The 21,172-nt window shown below is 40.5% G+C and overlaps 2 protein-coding genes across 6 annotated transcripts in view; one reads left to right on the forward strand and one right to left on the reverse strand.

The window, feature by feature from the left end:
- Window positions 1–8,425: 8,425 nt before the first annotated feature.
- TXNDC9 (thioredoxin domain containing 9) lies at window positions 8,426–17,336 on the reverse strand. Of its 4 annotated transcripts, XM_079111029.1 has the most exons (6): window positions 17,188–17,330; window positions 15,792–15,879; window positions 14,963–15,181; window positions 13,379–13,497; window positions 11,698–11,952; window positions 8,426–8,643 (listed from the first exon to the last, which is right to left on the reverse strand). In XM_079111029.1, the coding sequence occupies exons 3-6, from the start codon at window positions 15,149–15,151 to the stop codon at window positions 8,526–8,528; spliced, it is 681 nt and encodes a 226-aa protein (XP_078967155.1). In that variant the 5' UTR covers window positions 15,152–15,181; window positions 15,792–15,879; window positions 17,188–17,330; the 3' UTR covers window positions 8,426–8,525. The 4 variants fall into 4 exon arrangements, with proteins under 4 accessions (XP_078967155.1, XP_078967156.1, XP_078967157.1 ...); XM_079111030.1 differs by lacking the exon at window positions 15,792–15,879 and having other exon boundaries at window positions 17,188–17,336; XM_079111031.1 differs by lacking the exon at window positions 15,792–15,879 and having other exon boundaries at window positions 14,963–15,175; window positions 17,188–17,327.
- Window positions 17,337–18,253: 917 nt separating this feature from the next.
- The window catches only part of EIF5B (eukaryotic translation initiation factor 5B), a 78,250-nt gene continuing 75,331 nt past the window's right edge, over window positions 18,254–21,172 (forward strand). For both annotated transcript variants that reach the window (XM_079110980.1, XM_079110981.1), the window contains exon 1: window positions 18,254–18,466. In XM_079110980.1, coding sequence (XP_078967106.1) covers window positions 18,432–18,466 — 35 coding nt within the window. In that variant the 5' untranslated portion in view covers window positions 18,254–18,431. The remainder of the gene's footprint in view (window positions 18,467–21,172) is intronic.

Genomic DNA, 21,172 nt, shown 5'->3' on the forward strand with positions numbered 1-21,172 from the left:
ATGTGTGGCCCTTTTTAGGGCACAGCCTTCTCTTGCCAAAGTGTTCTAGAACAATCTAGATTGAGACCCCCTTGTAGTTATGGTACCCACAGACTTTGGGTTAATTCTGTTTTTGGTGTAGGAGTGGTTGTCCATGAGGGGGACCAAGGGCCCACCTCTAGCTGTTCCTACTTGGGGCCTAGTAATTAGTTTGGATTGTTGTCTCTTGTATTTTTTTTTTTGTATTAAATAATCCCTTAAGTTTGAGTGTTGTTAATTTGTGTATAGAGCACAGAGATGTGCTGTCTTTTTGCTGAGTTTGGTTCAGAAGCAGAATCTCTACCCTATAAACTTGTAGTGACCCTGTAGATTCTCAGCACCTTTCAGAAAAGGTAAAAACAAACAATAGCAACAACTAATTCAAACAACATATAGCATTAAAGCAAATACCTGGTGTCTACTATTATATCCACAACACTAATCACCACAAAAACAGGAATAGTGGGGTCAGCAATTGCCAACACAGCAAAATGATAAATAACTGTGAACTAGATCTGGCATTAAAGTAAAGAGCAGGTGTCAACTACATCATTCACAGCAGTAATAACTGCATCAACATAAAGGGTGAGGCTAGGAGTTATATAAACCAAATATTTCTAAAAGACTACCAGGCTGAGTCCCTGAGTGTATGCACACCCACCTATGCTGATTCCCAACCCTCTTCAGCTGGTCACAGGAACCACTAGACTCAAAGGGAAAACGAGGTGAACTCCCCTTCATTTTTCCCAGCTCGAATCCCCCTGTTTCATTCACATTCTGCTAGGTACACCCAGGGCCACTGGAAGGTGCTTGCTGGGACAGTACAGCGATGTTCGCTACCATCTCCTGGCTCCCAGCAGCAGCTGCAGCATGGCTTCCCCAAGATGGCTCCCGCCTTAGCCCCCCACTTGCCAGTTGAGAAATAGAGAAAACTTCTCAAACATCAGTTCATTGTGCGACCTCTGGATAGGCTAAGTTCAGGCTGTGTTTCTGGTCTACATTTATTCCTGTGCCCGATCTTCCTGTTGTGTTTCTCTCTGTAGGTTACCCTCCCCACTGTGGTGAACAAGCCCCACTGCCACAACTGGCTTGGCTTCAATGGACTCTTTCTTATTCTTTGTTTAATACACTCAAATTTCTGAGTTTCTTTCCAGCTTTCTTTGAATTTTAGTAAAATCCTTCTTTAAAAGAATCTCACAGAGAAGTAGTATTCCCACTGTTTGAATCCCAAGCCACAGAGCAAGTGGAATGCAGACTTCCTCTAATTTTTCATCTTGAATCTCTTTTTTATTTGTTCTTCTTAGATATATGTGACAGTAGAGTGTATTTTGACATATTATACATACATGGAGTATGACTTATCCTAATTAGCATCCCATTCTTGTGGTTGTACATCATGTGGAGTTACACTGGTTGTACATCCATATAAGAACTAGGAAAGTTATATCAGATTAATTCTACTGTCTTTTCTAATCTCTCCTCACTTCCCTTCATTCCTCTTGTTCTAATCCAATGAACTTCTATTTTTCCTTCCTCACCCCTTATTGTGTATTATCATCCATATATCAGAGAGAACATTCGATCTTTGGTTTTTTGGGATTGGCATAATAGTCACTTAGCATGATAGTCTCCAGTGCCATCCATTTACCAGCAAATGCCATATCTTTTTCTTTTTTATGACTAAGTAGTATTTCACTGTGTATATATACCACATTTTCTTTATGCATTCATCTGTTGAAGGGTACCTAGGTTGGTTCCATAGCTGGGCTGTTGTGAATAAGACCTTCTATAAACATTGATGTTGCTGTGTCACTATAGTATGCTGATTTTAAGTCTTTTGTGTATAAACCGAGGAGTGGGATAACTGGGTCAAATGGTGGTTCCATTGAATACCTTTTAGATTCTATTTTTTTCTTCCTAGCAACAGTGGACTGCCGATTATGACCCTAAGGCTAGTTCTATGTAGTAACTGCTGCTGCTTGCCAATCAGAGCTTGCTAGCTCCCTTGAGCACTAAAAGTGCCAGTGAACTCTCATTATAATTTGCATACATTTCTCTGTCCTAAGGAAGTCCTCGACCTTTTCTTTGTTCTTTGGACATACCAGAGGCCACCTGGCTTATGCATGTGTGTCCCAGATTACAATCCTATTCTTCATTTCTAAATAAAAGTTTCTTTATTGGAAATCTCTTTGATATTTTTGTTTGATTTTGACAGCTCCAGTTCACATCAAAGTTAATAGTAGTTATTTTTCATTTTATAAAATTGTAGCCACCAACCTAGTGTATGAAGTGGTATAGGTTTTGCTTCACATTTCTCTAATGACTAATGATGATAAGCATTTTTTTTTTTTTTTTCAGTACTGGGGATTGAACCCACAGGTGTTCTATCACTGAGCTATATCCCCAACCTTTTTTATTATTTTGAGACAGGGTCTCACTAAGTTGCCCAGATTGGCCTCAAAGTTGTAATCCTCCTGCCTCAGACTCCCACACCAGTGGAATTATAGGCATGTGCCACAGTACCTGGCCGACGCTGAGCATCTTTTCATGTACTTCTTGTTCATTTGTATACTTTCTTTGGGGAAATCTCTATTCAAATCCTTTTCCCATTTTAAAGTTGAGTTGTCTTTCTTTTTGTTGGTATGTTGTAAGTGTGCTTATATAGTCTGGATGCTAGAAACTTGTCAGACATATGACTGGCAAATGTCTTTCTCATTGTGTAGACTATCATTTCACTTTCTTGATTATGTCCTTATTTTCTTTACCAGAGTTGGAAGGTGAAAGTCCCAGCTCCAGAGGTGCCAGTGGACTAGGTTCTGCCTCCCATCTCGAGATGCTAATCCCAGAGATAAGAAATGGTGGTGGCAGGAGAGGAACATTAATGAGTTAGCTCCACCAGGAAGACAAGGGACCAGTCTCCTCAGCCCGGTTTTCAGGAGGACTGACACGCTCTCCCAGGTTAAACAGACCAGGGAGGGCAGAAGCATGGAGTCAAGCAGTCCTGGATGGTCACAAGTCCACAGCCCACTGTGTAGTTTATGCAGTCACACTGGCCTTGTGGGTCATTATCTCAAGATTGGTCAGGCAGGACCTTGTCTGCAAGAAAATAGCTGTTACCTGGAGGGTGGGGAGTTTCAGCCAACCAGATGTTTACCCATCAGGCCTATTGTTCTTGGCATGTAGGCGACTGCAGGAGACGGTGACTCAGAGCAAAGGAGACAGATGCAAAATGAAGGCAGAGGTGCCAGGCTTCATCCTGCTTTCGGGGGCCATTGGGCATCTGCAGGCCCAAGTGAAGAGTCCATGCTTTTACCAAATACAGCTTCTGATTCCTGTTACTTTGATGCACCAGAGGTTTGATTTTGATGAAATTCAATGTATCAATTTTTTTTTCTTTTGTTGCTCATCTGGTGGCATGGACAAATCCAGGATCATAAAGATGTACCTGGTTTAAGAGTTTCGTGTTTTAGCTCCTATATTTAGGTAGTCGATTCATCTTGAATTACTTTTGTACAGTGTGTGAAGCAGGTGTCTAAGTTCATGTTTTATTTGAATGCCAATATCCTGTTATCTCAGAGTCATTTGTTGATGACTCTTTGCCCAACTGAATGTTTTGTTCTTTGGGGGGGGTCCTCTCTCTCCCCCCGCCTCACTCTCTATTAGTGGGAATTGAATACAGGTGTGCCCCACCACTGAGCTAACTCCCCAACCCTTTTTATTTTTTTATTTTGAGACAGGCTCTAAGTTGCCCAGATCAGCCTCAAACTTATGATTCCCCTGCCTCAACCTCCCAAATCACTGGGATTACAGGTCTGCACTACTGTGCTCAGCTGAATGGTCTTGTTAAAAGAGAAAATGACAACTAGTCTAGTTTTGCAGATCTAAATTGACTTTATTTGCAATCCTATAATCAGCTGAAGGATAGATAACTTGACCTGGATGGGAAGAAGGTCAACCTTGCCTCCCCTAGGGTTAGGAAAGCAGGAGAGAGAAAAGAGGAAGGGGGGAATGTCAGTTTTAAAATAAACTGCAGTGGCAGAGCAGCAAGGGTTTTATTCAAAGCATGAAGTGGACCCTGTTACAGGTTTTTTTTTTTTTTTTTTTTTTTTTTTTTTTTTTAACTTCAAGTTCGGCTAGCTGAATTATAAAGTCCTTGGTCCATATTTATTTCCCTCTGTACTACATATGTCACTCCATTGTTTTTTTGGCATAAAGTGTGGGATACAAAATTTTAAGTTTTAATTTTCTTCCCTATATCGATGATCTGACTTTTCTGCCTGTATGCCCCCAATTTTTCTTCTCCTTTAAAAGTCAATAGTTCCATGAAAATATTTCCCAATGTTGATCTTTCTGGTGGGTTGATTTTTTTCAATTTTTTAAGTTGTAGATGGACATAATACCTTTATTTATTCATTTTTATGTGGTGCAGAGGATTGAACCCAGGGCCCCACACGTGCTAGGCAAGCGATCTACCAGTGAGCCACAACCCCAGCCCCTGGTGGGTTGATTTTTACCAAGTACTTGCAGTGCAATTCCAACATGGAATTTCAAGTTTTTCATTTTAGTAAAGTTTTATTGAATTATCATTTTTGTTATGTTTTTCTGTTAAGTTACTCTGATTTTCTTCTTCAGGAATTCACATTTATGCTGGATTTTTCTTGCCTGGTTTCTCTATTCAACACTTTTTTAAAGAGTCTTTTATTTCTTTCTGTTTTGTCTGTTGTTTCTGGTTTAATTTTCATTATTATTATTTTTGAAAAAGGGTCTTGCTAAGTTGCACAGGCTGGCCTTGTTACTTGTGATTCTCCTGCCTCAGCCTCCCAAGACCATGCCAAGCATCATTCATTAATTTCTCTTTTAGTCAGTATCAGGAAGCAGAAAGAGACTGCTCACAAGGGACAAATATATGCCCTAAAGGCATACCCTGGTGGCCTCTCTCCTCCAGCCACACCATACGCTCTGCACTGAGCCACATCCTCATCACATCAATCTGTACTTCAGGGTGTTAACAACAAAATGCAGAATTGTCACAAATTTATGGACTCTGTAGCGAGGCGCATGAATGTTTGCAATCATGGCTTCTTGTTGGATCAACTCTTTTATCATTATAAAATGAAACTCTTTTTATCTCTAAAAAGCTTTTATGGCATCTATTTTGTCTGATATTAGTTCAGCCACCCCAGCTCTCTGATGATTGCTGTTTGCCTGGTATATATTTTTCATTTGTACTTTTATCTTTGAATCTAAAATAGTTCCTGTGGACAGTGAATAGTTGGATCTTCTTTTGTTTGGTACTAGGGATTGAAGCCAGGGGTGCTTAACCACTGGGCCACATACCCAGTCCTTTTTTTTTTTTTTTTCATATTTTATTAGGGACAGGGTCTTGCTGAGTTGCCAAGTGCCTTGCTAAGTGGTTGAGACTGGCTTTGAACTTGGACCGCCTTGCCTCAGTCTCCCGAGTGGCTGAGATTACAGGTGTGCACCACCAAGCCTGACTGGATCTTGTTTTTTAAAATTAGTCTGGCGATTTTTGCCTCACAATTGTTTAATCCATTCACATTTAATGATACTATTATTATATGTTATATGCATATACATACCTATATATACATTATTATATATATTTTTGCTTTCTATATAGCTCATATAGCTTTCTCTTTTCTAGTTTCTTTTGTATTAAGGAAACATTTTCTAGTGCAATATTTTAACTCCTTTATTCAATGATTTTTTTCAGTATATATTTTTAAATTATTTCCTTAATGCTCACTTTAGTCTTTCACATATATATCTTATTAGAATCTACTTCAGCTCTGTAGTAATTTAAGCAGTGAAACAGGGAAATGTTACTCCCATACAACCCTATTCCTCATTTGGCCTTGGTTTCTGAATGATAGTTTTGATACACGCTTCTTGGTTGACAGGTTTTTGTTTTTCTTTCAGAACCTGGCACGCCATCCCTCCCCTTCAGGCATCTCCTGTTTCTGCAGTCTGAAAGGGACATTTAATGGTGTTTTCCTGTAGACTGTGAGGGTTTTTTTCCCCTTCCTTGACATTTCTTAATGTTTTCTTTGTTTTTCACAATGATATACCTAAGTATGGATCTTTATACAATTTGCTGGTTTCTTGGATTACACTTTTTAAAACAAATTTTGGATTTTCAGACATTTCTTCTCATTCTTTTCTTTGAAACCAGGACCTCGGGCAGGCTAGGCAAGCACTCAGCTGCTGAGCTGCGCCCACAGCCCTGATGCTTTTCTTCCTCCTGACCCTACTGTTGTGTATAGTTGATGTTCCATGTTCTCTTTGGATGCTGATTCTTCATTTTCCTTGTTTGGATAGCATTGTATGAATAGCTCTCTACTGTAAGCTCAAATCTGCTGAGCTCCTCTCATGAATTCTTCATTGCAGTTATACTTTCCAAGGACAGAATTTCCATTTGGTCCTTTTAAAATAATTCCCTTCTTTAATGATATACTGTATTTGATAGAACATTTTCACCATACCATCTCTTACATCTGGCAGTTTCTTTGAAAAAGTTTATGTTGACACTTTGCTCCCAACATTTGGGTCTTTCACAGCCCCCCTCCCCCATTTGCTTTAGTTCCTTTGTGAGACCATTTCAGTTACCTACATTCAGGGCAGCCTCTGATGTTCCTCCTCAGAGCACAGCCTGGGCACCTGCAGCTATTCTTCCTTCCCTCCCCAGTGACGAATGACTGTTTCCTTCCTGGTCTCACTGGAAAAATTCTAGTTGGTCTGCCTCTATTGCCATCACATTCTGCTGTCAGCATCCACCTTGCTAGCTAACCTATTGACAGTACTCTCGGACACAAATTATTCTTGAAAACAAAGGAACGAAACCGATATGGTGCTGGCGACAAACTCGGCCTCACTAGTGCTGAGCATGTCTCTACCACTGGGCTACCCTTCCAGGCCCAGGGGTAGTGTGGACCAGTTAAATTCAGACCACTGTACAGCACCTTTGGGGCTGTTCTAACCCAGGACTTTGGCTGCCTGTCTTGGGTGCTTTCCATTGGTCTTCCTCGTTGCTTGTTACTGTTACAGAGCTACCTGCCTCCTCTTCATCATTCCCTCACATCAGTATCCCTCAGGTTTGGCAGCACCCTTTCACTTGACCTTCCTTCTCTGTCCTTCCCTAAATAGAGCTGCCAGTCAGTCCTTCAAGGAGTTCTGTGGATCTTTAATTTTTCACATGGAGCTATTTTGACGGTGTCACTTTCACTGGACAGAACCTACGGCCTCCTATCACCTCCAAGACAGGGATGGGAATAGTCTGCTTTTCTAGGACTGATATGCCCCACCCGCTTGCCTTTTGCTCCATGGAACCTCCATCTTATGACTGAACAGTTGAGGCCCCAGAATTCTGTGTGCTGTTCCTGGGTCAGTGCTTCTGTGTCACAGTAGGGACAGGGTAGAAAGTAGCCATTCTGATTGGAAAAAGAACTCCTGTAACTGCGAACATGGGAAGTGAAAATCCTGAAGCCCAAGAGTGGGAACTGAAGGGGAGAGGAGTGGGGTCATGGCTCAGATGCCACAGTCTCACTATTCTTACCAAGATTTAGTAGATTTTCTTGAACAGATGTTACTTGCTGCATGATCTTATGACAATTTCCAGACTCGTTTTCAAAAATGTTACCAGTTATGGTTGTTTTATTGTGGAGTCAGTGGCGTGCCTCATGCTGCCATTCCAAGTGTTTCCTGATTGTTCTTTAATGTTTTAACCCAAGTCATGATGATCCTTCAAATAAAGAAATATGTTAACAGCCTGAGAGTTTTCTGTGGTATTCAGACGGGACTGAGTATCAGCATGCAGTACCAAGAATAAATAAGTAGTTTTTTAATAGCTGTTTAAATATATCCCATAAGTGAGAGTTTGCAATTTATTTACAACAGCACCAGTAAATGTTACTTGACCTGCTGTTCAAATAATGCCGATCAAGAATTAGTCCTGGAGCCAGGCACAGTGGTGCATGCCTGTTCCCAGCTATCTGGGAGGCTGAGGAAGGAGGACAGCAAGTTCCTGGCCAGTCTCGCAACTTAGCGAACACTGTCTCAAAATAAAAGTAAAAGGCTGAGAATGTAGCTCGGTGGTAAAGTGTTGCCGGGTGTGGGGGGAGGATTAGTCCTGGAATAGTTTGTGGAATTTTTATTTCCATCTCAGTAGATTAAAAATACAACTGTAAATGGTTGAAAGATGTTAAGAATCATAGTGTGATAAAATCTAAGATAGAAGAAACGTGGTGATAAAGTCAATCTCAAAAATAAAGAATCCAGACCCTTCCCAGGTAATTTAAGAACTCCAAAGTTTTCCTCATTTTAAACATGATGGCCAGAGAAAATAGTAAAGATGCCTTTCAATGTCATGGAACTGTACAAAACTGCAGAATGAGTGTTAGAAGACCAATTTATTAAAATCAATAGAATTTAGAAAACAGAAATGTGAATAAAACAGAAATAGATGATTTACAAAGAATTAAAATTGATCTCTAATCATCATCAGAGTCTGAATCATATTTCTTTCCTCGGATAGTTTTCTTTTCCACCTTTGTGAAGTTTGTCCCAAATTTCTTTTGGCTTTGAAATGGTGGCTCCATTAAATTTCCACTAAAAATAAAAGAAATTTGAAAAGCATTTTATTCTTTATGATGTAATATCCGTGGTATACTTAATTACAAAAAGAGAAAAAAAAAATCTTTCTTCCTCACTGTAACATGGAATATTTGGAATACAGGAATATATATATATGCACCAGTGTCAGGGGAGAGGTAGAATATATATATATTTTTAGTGAGCCTGAGTAGGATTTACAGAAGAACAGAAACACAATGCTTGCAAGTGCAAGAGGGGATCCAATAGCAGGTTTTCTCCCAAGAAGTAGAATATTTAGACTAATGGACAATAGCTTTATACCTTATTTTGTACTGCCAAATGTTTTAGATTTTTTTTTCTTTTATCATTATTAATTAACATTTTACAGGGTGTGCTGATATAATTTGTGACAGAAAAGTACAGAAAGAAGGCAAGTGTTCTGGTGCCACTGGTTCTGGAGGTGAGAGACACTGTACTATGAGAGTGACAGACAATGCTTCTTTACTCTGATGACTGCTACGACTGGTCTGGTCCTGTTTATAACATTTCTAGATTTTTAGCTGTACACAGACATTAGCAAAACTTGTGGAATTCATCATCATTAAACTGCGACTGGTAGAGAATTTTTTTCTTTATAAACTCTCTTTATTGATGCTTGTGAGATAGAAAAAGTGAGATGATTTCTTCTTTCAAGTGTCTGACGAGTATTCCGAGCACTAAGATCTTGGTTTTGAAAATCACTTGCCATTGAAAGGAAGAACGGTTCCTTGGAGAAATGGCTAATTCTAGGGAGAGTACAATGACAGCCTCCCTAAAACTACTCCCTGGAGTAGAAGAGAAGGGCTCAAAGAATATGGACATGTTAAAAGGACACAGAGGTCAGCATGACAGGGTCTCTGACTAGCCAAATCTGAGGCAATCTGAGCCTCCAAGTAAGTGCTCACGGTGAGAGACTACAGCTCACTGAATAAAAATTATTCCCCGTCCATACTAACATCTCTAAATAAATAACCAAGTAAATGTAGAAGACAGAAAGGTTCCTCATTAATCACCATCTGGTAAGATAAGGAAGTGGTCAACCCAATGCTCAGTCTCCACCGGAAAGGAGACACTCTATCACCTGCCTGCTAATATCATGCACCAAGGAGGAGGGATACAATGCCACTTTGGTGATATGGCTAACAGTAATATATAATCTGAATCTAATCTTATGAAAACATAGCAGGATCCCAACCTGGGGGGTGTTTCACAAAATAACTAGTCTGTAAAGGAGTCTGTGCACTTCAACAGTGATATTGTCTTGAAAAAATGAAAATGTATCAAACTGTTGCAGGTTAATGGAAACTAAAGACCCATAATGACTAAATGAGATGTTTTCTGGGTATGAAGGACATTATTGGGATGATGGTAAAATTTGAAACAGGTTCACAAATGATTAATTCTGTTCTAATAACTGTACTACAGTTATGTAAGAAAATGTCTTTACTCTTAGACTATACATACGAAGTATTTAGAAATAAAGGGATATGGAATTTATAACTTCCACACAAATGGTTCTGAAAAAATTTATGTGCATGTACAACGAGAATATACATTAAAAAATACAAAGTTTAAAATTGGGGGTTATAGGTAAGGACACACAAGATTTCCTTATCTCAAGTTTGCAACTTATTTAAAATTTGAACTCATTTCAAAATATAGTTTTACCTATTTCTACAACATAGGAATGATGTAGGCATGTCTAGGAGAGATTCAGAGAAAAGAAGAGAAAATGAGAGAGAGAAAAGATGAGAGACTTTTCTACTTATTTTGAAAGGCACTATGACTCTGGGATGCTACCTAAACTACACAATTTTACCAGTTATTTTCTCAAATCGAGAATAGGAACAAACAAAAGATGGTAGGTTCTGATTTGTGGGACGAGATACATTGTTTATCTAGAGGTTACAGGGAGATGAGCATCTGAGGAAGGCAAGTTGGAGCTTATACTGTTTACTGAGATTATGCTCCATAGTAATAAGCAATGTAAGCTAAGTACAGAAAACATTTTTACCTTTCAGATTCTGAGACAGGAATATCTACATTAAAAATCTAATGTTTTAAAATATAACCTTCAGGGTACAGAACTTGCCTAGTGAGGCCCTGCGTTTGTTCCTCAGCAATGAAACACAGACAAACCAACCAACCCCCAAACACAATCTTCCCTGTAGCAGCATTTTTACTTTTTAGTTCCATCCAAGGGAATCACCTAAGTCAGCATGACACTGGGGAAATGGGCTAGGGTGTAGTTTAGGGAAAGCGTGCTTGCTTGGCATGCACAAGGCTCTGGTTTCCATTCCCAGCACTGAAAGGAAAAAGAAAGAAAAAACTGGGAAGAGTGTACTCAGAAGTGTCATTTTGTGTTTCTAGATTAATAAAGAATTAGTTTCAATATTAAGGTGAAAACTTTTATAGTCAGGTGTACTCCAAGACTCAGGTTTTATCTAGAAATCTGACTTTGCTCCAAGATCATGCCAACGTATGCTTCAAGAGATACGCTCTCGTGCCAGGCACAGTGGTACATGCCTGCAATCCCAGGCACTTGGGAGACAGAGGCAGGAGTATCACATGTTTGATGCCAGCCTTAGCAACTCAGCAAGACCCTGTTTCAAAATGTAAAATAAAAAGGGTTGGGAATGGAGCCCTGGGTTCAATCCCTAGTACCAAAAAAAAAAAAAAAAAAAAAAAAAAAAGGAAGGGGGGGGTATTAAGATAAAAAAGAAATATACTTTTGCTGGATGTGATGGCACAAGCCTATAATTCCTGCTACTTGGGAGGCTGAAGCAGGAGGCTTCAAGGAAGCCTGGGCAACTGAGTGAGACCCCATTTCAAAATAATATACAAAGGGCACTGAGTTCAATCTTCAGTGCTGAAAAAAAAAGAAAGGAAAAATAAAAGAAGCTTTTCCTTTCAGAAACTATTTCCACCTTAGCTTAAAAGTCTTAATTTCATAAAATAAATATTAAGACACAAACATTCTCTCTAAATATAACAACTAGAAAATAAACCTATTCTTTTGCTAAAGGTTACCTGTAATTAAGAATATCAGAACAACCGAGTCTCCACTCTAATGTTTCTGTGGTGAAGTCATCTGTATTTCCTAGGTCAGTAAATCCAACAACATAATCTTGTGTTTTCCCATCTTTTAAGAGTGCGAGAGTGGGGATGACTTTGATACGCAGTCTCTCACAAAGGAAAGGTGCTTTTTCCACATTCAGCTTCAAAAACTTGGTCTCGAGATGTTTCTTGGCGAGTATCACCAAATGTCTGTCTAGTATTTTACACCTGTAAGTAACAACACATACCAAGTCAAAAGCTAAAGCAACAGAATGCTTTTCTTTTTAAAAAATAAGTATCAGTGTACATCTGAATTTAAAGCTTTTCTGTTTGAATGTCAAAATTTGGCAGCCAACCAAAGTTTGTGTCAGATGACCTAATTTCCAAGTCATGGGTTAAATGCCTGATGAGATGCACAAAGACACCCTTGCATTCTGGAAAGTCAAATATGCCCTAGTGATAATTATTTAAAAAAACAAAATATTAAATATATGCTTTAAGTCATGAAGGGCTTTTGAATAAACGGAGTCATGTTCACAGTAAGAGCCAAAAATTAAGATCTTGCTTCACTTTTGGATGTTTCTGGCATCTCATACAGCACAGTTTGAAGAAGGACAAATCTGAACTTGACAGAACTCAGAAGAGACCTTTAAGACTTATAAATGCACAGAGTGTTTTATTTTAAAGTCAGGAAAGTCTGATGAGTGTCACCAGAACTCTTCTGACTGTGCAATTGCCAGCGAGAAGCACATGAGGTTAAGAGATACAAATAATATATAAATCAACATGGCCATTTTAGTTCTGAAGAATGAAGAAGTGAAGGAGTGACTAAGTGAACACCAATCATGAAAGCTGTACCCCAACGCCCAATATTGAGGCAATATATATATATATATACACATATACACACCTACACACCCACATAAAGACACACATATATGTGTAAGAAAAAAGCAGAAATCATTTTGTTCTGGCAAGAACTTTTTTTTTTTTTAAGTTACAGGTAGACACAGTACCCTTATTTTATTTACTTTTTTCTATATGGTGCTGAGGATCAAACCCAGTGCCTCACTCATGCTAGGTGAGCACTCTATTGCTGAGCTATAACCCTAGCCCTCTGGTAAGACTCTTAAGAGTACACTTCTTTTTTCTGCTGCACTGGAGATTGAACTCAGGACTTCAGGCATGCTGGACAACTGCTCTAGCACTAAACTACATTCTCAGTCCTTTTAAAAGGTCTTTATGGTGAGATAGAGCCACACTAAGTTGCCCTCTGGCTTCAAACTTGGGATCCTCCTGCTTCATCCTCCAAGTAGATGGTATTGCAGGTGTGCTCCACTACACCTGGCTTAAGTGTACATTTCTAAGATGTTTTTAGTGTTTATGAAAATATAATTGAGGAAATACAAGCCATTTATTAGGGAATATCATTGCCTTTCAATAATATTTGTTTGCATGTTACTGTCATTAAGTTAATCATTAAAATCACAATTGCTTAACTTTAACATGCTGACTAGAATATTTAAAAACGTACAAAAATACCATGAAACAAGTTGTTCCTTTTAGTTTTCTTAATTTTTTTATCAAGCCAGTGTATCTCCATCCAAACATCTCATCATATTTCAAAGATCGAGTCAAGGAAGGAAACAGTTACCTGAATGTGGAGTCTCTGTAGAAATGGCAAACCACTTTTTTACTCTCCTTGACTTCTTGAAAAAACTCTCTCTCACTAGGGATTTCTCTGTATTCCCCGTGTCCTTTAGAAAGCCACTCCTAATTTGGAGAGAAGGAAAGATCACATGTAGAATTTCCCTCAGTACCATTTGACATTTTAAGTGTCCTAATCACTATATTATTTTGTAATGAAGTCAATTTTATCTTCTTGGGAAATGAATTCTTTTTAGCAGTTTACTTTCCCATGTTTCTAGTGTCAATGCAAAACTAGTCTGTGGCTAGTGACTGTTTTCACAGCATGGTTCAGATTTATGACAATTACCTCTCTGGGTAATTTAAAACACTTATTTTCTCAGACCTTTCAAAATACAAATTTAGACTCAGAAGACTTAGAATGTAAGTGTATATTTAAAAATTTTTATGCTCTTACACTAATAAAGCATTTGATCCAAATACAAAGCTTTTATCCTCTTTGGCAGTGCTAGGGAGAGAGCCCAGGGCCTCCCGTGTGCTAGGCAAGTGCTCCACCACTGAGATACCCACTTAACCCTGGAAAGTTTTTCAAAATGAAGTTCCATCCACAGCAAAACCCAATCAAACAAAAAACCAGTCTTGGGGTCAGAGAGGTTACTGCAGTTTGGAAGCTTGGGAACCCTGTGTGCTTCTGATGTCTACCTCACAAGAAACAGGCATCTCCTCTATACTGGCTACCAATGGACACGGAGAGGAAAGAATACTCTTATTCTCATGATGTCCAGAACCAATAAAGATCTCACATCTAATCCAGAACCATTCCTGCAGCAGGAAGCTTATCGCCTCAACAAGAAGCTCATTCCCCACTTTTATGCATCTGGTTTTAATAAAAAGAAACACTGGTTGCAGGTAGAAGGCACAGGTTTCAATACCTGTTCCACCACTTTCTGGGCTACAATTCTAATCACTTTTCTGACTCAATCTCATTGTAAAGTGGTCATAATAAAGCAACTATCTCATTGGGTTGCTATGAAAATGAAAACAAGACAATCTGCATAAACATGCCCAACAGTGTCTGACACATGTGCTCAAAAAGCATCTGAACCTGAAACATAGTTTTACAAAGGTCTTCTTATACTGAACTGCAATACATCTATCACTTTGGTGTGTGGATCATGGCTTAGACTAAGATTAGAGAGAAAAGTTTAAATTTCTTCCACGTCAGCACTTCAAGTATTACATGTGGCTTAAGTTTACCCTAATGTTCTTTTCTCTGGGTAAAATTTAAAATTTATCATACGTACATACATATATACCCATATATACACACATATGTGTGTGTGTGTATGTGTGTGTGTGTATAAAATATATGTATATAGATATGGTTATTTTGGTGATGCTAGGGGTTGATCCCAGGGTCTTGCTCAAAGGGCAGGCAAGCATCCCATCACTCAGCTACACTCTCAGCTTCCTGCACAAATTTTTAACAGAAAATTCTAAAAATGAGAACCAAAATGTCTAGCACGCGTATATATAAGTTGTTAGGAGCATACTGTTATAGCAATTTCAGAAAGCAGGGCAGAGAGGTTACTTGTTTCTGCTGCTGAGCTTTCCTTAGTGCCTCAAGTCTCTTTTCTTTGAGGTGTTCCAATTCATCCTCGTCCATCTGATCCAATTTCTGAATTTCAGAATCCAAATGTTCTTCTACTAGCTTGGCCGACTGAAGCAACTGGTTCTCCAAGACTTTTGAAAACATGTCGACAGAAGCATCAGCTTCCATTTTTCTAAATGGTATAGTTCAGTCCTGTTACTGGGAAGAAGATTTACAAACTTAAAAAATAAAAATAAAGCAAATAATATGCAAAAATTCTAGCAAGGTGTACTCTGTATTTTGACAACACCCAAGCACTTGATGTTAGGCTTAAGAAGTTTTATATGTATTTAAATTTAACTTTCAATAGATTACAGTCACATCAAAACTTCAGAAAAATTAAATGTTTTAGTCACAGCCAACTAAAGAGGAACTTGAGTCGGTGATAATGTATTTCCATACAAATTAAACCAGTGGAACATTTTTAATTTGAAATTCAGTTGAAGATTGAAATGTAATTACAGCTAATTTTAGGTGCTTCAATTTAGTTTATATTTTATTATACTAAACAAAGAGAAATCTTTAAGATCATCACCAGATCACAGAGGTATGAGTTGTGGAGTTATACCCAGGGCTATGTACTGACAATCACATTCTTTACCAAAGGAAAAGGGAAGAAAAGCAAGAAACAACTGTGAACAATGACAAGGCTTAACTACTGAGGTTTTAAGTGTCCATACACATGACACAAATTGCTTCTGCACCGAACTGTGCAGAAGACAGATTTTTCATGGTCACTACCCTGTGAGTTTCAACTTCTTTAACTTACAAGAAGTCTCATTACAATTTCTGTGAAGAACATTGCCTGGTGTTCCATAAGCACTGATATCCATTCCTCTTCTGTTACCTGACAAAATCTAAGAGGATGCAAAAATTGATACAGTTTTCAGCTTGCTGATAATCAGTCTTCTTAACTTGAATGTAAAAGAATATAACACTTCAAATATTTTCTTAGATGTTTTTTTCCCCTCATCACTCTTTATGGAAAGTAAGTTTTAAAACAGAACTCAGATTAGAAAAGATCTCAATTATGTATTTTAGGAGTATTTTCTATCAGTAACACAGGGTAATTTTATGTGTATTTCTCAGTTATCACAGAAATATAATTTGCCTATCAAAGCAAGAAGCTGTTGCATCTGAATAAACTACAATACATTTATAAATAATACTGGGGCACTTTAAAACTCTGAATAAACCGTGAACAAATTCAGTCAGCTTCTGACACTGGACCTGGCCCACACAGACCCTCCATTTAAAAAAAAAAAAAAAAAAAGTTGAACTCTAGGGAAACTAGAGTTATTGCAAACTTCAGTACTAGTTCCTTTTTCTCCACAGGAAAAGCAGCTGAAAAGCATACTTGATTTTATCTTTGTATCCCCAGATCTAGCAATGCTTAGAACACAGCAGGTAGGTGATCAAATAGCAAAAGTATGAGTTTTAAAAAACAAACTTTAAGCACTCATAAATGCTATACAATTAAAAAGAAATGTACTTCAAACATAGTAAAAAAGATTTCCACATTCCCTATCTCCCCCCTTCCCTTCCCCAAATGTCAGTAAGAATATGACACTCAGGGTGGGAGTAGACGAAAGAGAATGAAAGACACTGACTCGCCTGTCAGGTAGGGGCATAGCTGATGCTTATCCTGGTGTCTCAAAGGATGAACCCAAAATTTAATTCTGGGGTAAGTGGGAACAGAAACGATTAACCAGAGCTGTCCTGGGTTCAGATGGCGGTGGGCACTGCATTCACAAAGGGTTGTGGACATGGTGCAGTGGTCCCGATAACTTTTAATTCCTCCAACCACAGCCTCTGTTTCGTTTTACAGATCAGCTGGAAGGATGTGTCCTCAAACTCCCTAACCACTCCCTTGACTCCCCTACAGACACCCACCAATACACCAATGGGCCTTGTCCTTAACTGGTGCCCCGGCATCTTTTCAAAAGAACCCTCGCCAGCCACAGAAGCCCTGCGGACAGAAGCAGACAGACCCACAGGCCCCACCTTAACGCCTCTTGGGGCGCATGCGCCAGAGGCTCGGCCGCAGCACAGACACCGGCGTCCGGGCCGCGCCCCTCCCCCGACCCAGCTGGACATCGAGTGGCTATGTACTCATCAGCGCTGGGACGTGGTGGCCGGGTTTATCACGCCATCCGTTGCCTCACCTGAGAGCTCGGTGGTACCTAACAAGCGACAGACCAGCAGCTCCAGGACAGCAGTGCACTTTGGCTTCAGCCTTGCAGCAGCTGCCGGCGACCAGGAGTCAGCTTTCACTTCCGCCTTCTCATTGGCTCCGGTTTTCTCGCGATACAATCTGAGACGCCTGAAGAGGAGGCGGACCGGCGTGAGACGAGGGCTTCCGTGCGTGCGTTTTTCCTCAGCCGCTCGGAACCAGTGTTTCTGATCCTTTGCTTCCCTCCGGGTAAATTTCTGGGAAGGAAAGGGAGCAAAGTATACTGGAAGTTGTAGTTCCTTAGTGCACACGCCGGAATTGTCTTTCTACTTGGTAATGTTACGTCAGAAATGAGATAGCTATGGTCATGTCCAGAAGGGACACTCGAACTTCGTTTCACTTATGTTTATTGACAGGTTTCCATTTTTTTCGCATTGAAATATATCATACAACACGATGAATTTTTAATTAGCCCCTATAATACCATCTCCCAGATCCAGATGTGAAACATTTTCACCATCCCAGGAGCTTCTCTCCTGACTTTTCGTGTGTTTGGATACACGAATTTTTAGAACTTGCCCTCCCTTTGAATTTAAAGATTAAGACCTATAGTAGGGAATTGATGGATATGCCCATGCAGTGTGTTTCCTTTTGTCACTGTACTGAGAGGTCCCAATTTTGTCCTCCGGAATCCCAGAGGGCTCATCATGGGTTCCTGTGGTTCTTTACTGAACTTCGTGCGGCTAAGAATATAAAGGTTATAAGGGAAGTATGTCCATGGCCCCCTTCTGATCCGAATACCAATCCTTCAAGCCGGCTTTCCCCGGCAGGAAAGGTGCTGACGTGGGGAGTGAACAGTCTCATTGTCCCCCGCGAGGTTCTAGAACCTGGAAACCCCCGAGGGCGCCGTTGCGCGGCAGATCCTTGCGGCAGAGGGCGCTCGTGCTCCTGCCTGGCCGAAGGGTCGCCAGTGGTGGCGACGCTCTACCCAAAGCGCAGCTCTCGATGAGCCGCGCCCTGCGTCCCCACGCCGAGGCGGCGGGGCGATGCGCTTGCGCACTGAGCGCTTACACCATATGTGCCCTGTCCCAGTGCGCGGGTCTGTGGAGAGCCGGGTGCGAGAAGCGGCAGCGCGGCGGGGGACGGAGCCGGGCCGAGACCGAAGTCGAACGGGAGCCAGTGTGTCTGTGATCAGCCGGATAGAGGGGCCGGGGCCAGGAGCGCCGCTGACAGGCGATGGGGAAGAAGCAGAAAAACAAGAGCGAAGACAGGTAGGCAGTGGCTGGGTCCGTACGGCAGCGCCGCCGCGGCTCTGTGGGGCGCGCGGGTCCCCTTGGGCGCGGGCTTGGACCCGGGTCTAGGCTCGCGACGAGCTCGCGGGGCGCTGGGCCTGGGCCGAGTGGGCGGCGCGGGTTCAAGACCCCGGGGCGGGCGGGCGCCAGGGCCTCGGCGGCGGGCAGGTTCTCCCCGCCGAGGCTCCGTCCCACGGCTGCCGTTCACCGGGTCTGGAAAGAGAGGTTCCCGGCCTGAGGAGCCGGGCCGTCGTTTGCGGGCTCCTGGCGGCGCGCGGAGGGGCTCGGGCCGCTGTCCTGGCCGGGGACAGGCCGGCCTGCGTGTCCGGGTGGAGTTGATCTCTCGGCGCTTCTCTTGTCGAGGGTCGGAAGTTTCTTTTTATGCCTTTGTACCTGTGAGTGCTTGGGGCGGAGGGAGTCGGAACTGGAGTACGTGCCGCCGGCTGTTTCTGCTCTCTGAGCCGCTTGGGAACGTTGGGGTGACGGGGAGGGGTCTGCCAGTTCACTCCCTCTGCACTTAATCTACTTCGAACACACTCTCGTGATTTTAAGTGCTGATTGTCCGGACTCCACGCCTGTCGTGTTCCTCCTTCCGGCCTGTCGTTTGGTCATTTCTTCGCTCTCTAGCACCTCCCCTAAAAAGGAGGAGGAGGAGGTGAAACAAACCAACCAGGGTCTCTGCTTTCTAACCACTTAAAAGGCCTTTTGGGGTGCGAGTGTGTCAAGGTGTTAGTGAGTGACTTACCCGAAGATTTTTGGAAAATTTCTGTCGGTGAAATTCGATTGAGTTCTTCTGTCCTTTCAGTGAGAGTTTGCTTCCTGAGAGTGAACAACCATCTGTTACTTTACACCCTTGTGCACTATCCTCCAAAATTAGTTTAAATACGAGGGGGAGAGTAAGGCAAATTCAAAACCAAACCAAACCTGTACTAATTCATCATTCTGGCTCAAATTGGGGTCTTGAAATCACGAATATTATAAGTTGGATTGTTTCTTCACTTAGCACATGTCCAGCTCATGAGTGGAATTAAAAGATGACCGAGTAGAACTTAACTGTTAATCAAATCAGATGAATAAGAAGAAATAAGCAGATTCTGGGTGATTTAATGAAGTATATTTTTGTATATTTGACAGGATTTTTTTTGGTGCATAGGATACATTTTTTTCCTTGCTGAGAACAAGTTTTGGCAATGTGCAAAAAATAGAGAAATGAATATAATAAAGACTTATGTATTAGTTATCTGTTTTGAGATGTTTAATAGCACATGACCAATCCTGTTTCATCCACCTGTTGGATATTCTAAAGCAGATTTCTGACCTTTCATCTGTAAATCCATCAAGAGTATCTGAAAGAACTCTTAGTTTATGGGAGACCACCGCAGAAACTATCTAGTGTACAACCACAATGCCATGTCAAACCTAAGGAATGTTAACAGTGATTTCTTAAATAGTATAAAATATCCAGATTTCTAATTTCCACGATTTTCTTATTATAATTTTATTTTCAATTCATTTGTTTGGCTCAGGATTACACAGGTTTAAATTTAAGAAATATATGTTTATGTTATTCTGATTCCAGGTTTTACTTTCTAGGCTCTTTTGTAATGACAGGGGAGATAAGTATTCTTTTTTTTTTTTTTTTTTTTTTCCTTTAAATTGGGGAAAAGTGAACATCTCATTGATTTATAAAAGATTTTCATGGATGGTGTAAGTTGAGAATGCGAACACTAGAGCCTGTTGTTAAATGGTATAGTAGTATAGAAAGAATGGAACTGGGTTCCCTCTGAATGGGAGTTTATGTGTGTTTTATTGTATGAACTCTTTGGTTTGAGTATCTTTCAGATTGTACTAAGAAATCCTGAGGTTTTGTGGAGGGACCCTTTTGACCAGAACTGCTTGGTTTTTTATTTTGATATTCCACATGAGACATTAAAGGGGGGGGGGGGGGAAGGGTGGGAGGAGGTAAGTTCTACAACTTTGTGAGTTTCTCTTTTCCCTTTGTATATTCAAATAGTACTTTTTTTTGAGGATATTTTGTTGTTTTCCTTGTGATACTGGGAATTGAACCCACGGCACTTTACTACCGACCTATATCCCTAGCTCCTTTTTGAATTCTTTATTTTGAAACAGGGTCTCACTTAGTTCCCAAGGCTGGCCTTGAACTTGGGATCCTCCCACTTCAGGCTCCTAAGTAGCTAGGATTACACATGTGTGCCATTGACCTTCAAGAATATTTTGAATATTTGTAAAAGGAAAAGGAATGCAGACTGGGAAGAAGGTCTGGAAGGAGAAAATCCCATTTTAGGTTACTGTTCTTTGTGTGATATGTGATATTTCTGATCAAATTTGTATGAAGAGCTCCAGTTTAAAGATTCTTTTGTATTCCACCTCCATGCCTCTCATGGGCTGTCCTAAACCAACGTTTCTAGACAGGTGGAACTGTTTAAAAAAAAAAAAAATGAGCAGCTGCTTATTAGTTATCACAATAGGGAAGGCATGGAGCCACTTTTCATAAATTCTTGAGTGTTCCTAATCCTGTGTTTAATGATTATTTTTAACTTAGCTGCTCACTGTTGATTTCTAGTTTATCATGTGTGTGGTACATAGGAATTGCAAATGCTAGGCAAGTGTTCTACCACTTTACTACGACCCCGGATTTATCTAATTTTATTTGTGTAGCATGTT

Source organism: Sciurus vulgaris (assembly GCF_902686455.1).
Source record: "Sciurus vulgaris genome assembly, chromosome: 14".
Lineage (NCBI taxonomy): Eukaryota > Metazoa > Chordata > Mammalia > Rodentia > Sciuridae > Sciurus > Sciurus vulgaris.

Coding starts and splice junctions, on each gene's coding strand:
- TXNDC9 (XM_079111030.1), bottom strand. CDS start 15,151: ATGGAAGCTGATGCTTCTGTCGACATGTTTTCAAAAGTCTTGGAGAAC. Junction 13,498..14,962: donor AAGCTCAGCAGCAGAAACAA/GTAACCTCTCTG, acceptor TCTCCAAATTAG/GAGTGGCTTTCTAAAGGACA. Junction 11,953..13,378: donor TACAGAGACTCCACATTCAG/GTAACTGTTTCC, acceptor TGTTACTTACAG/GTGTAAAATACTAGACAGAC.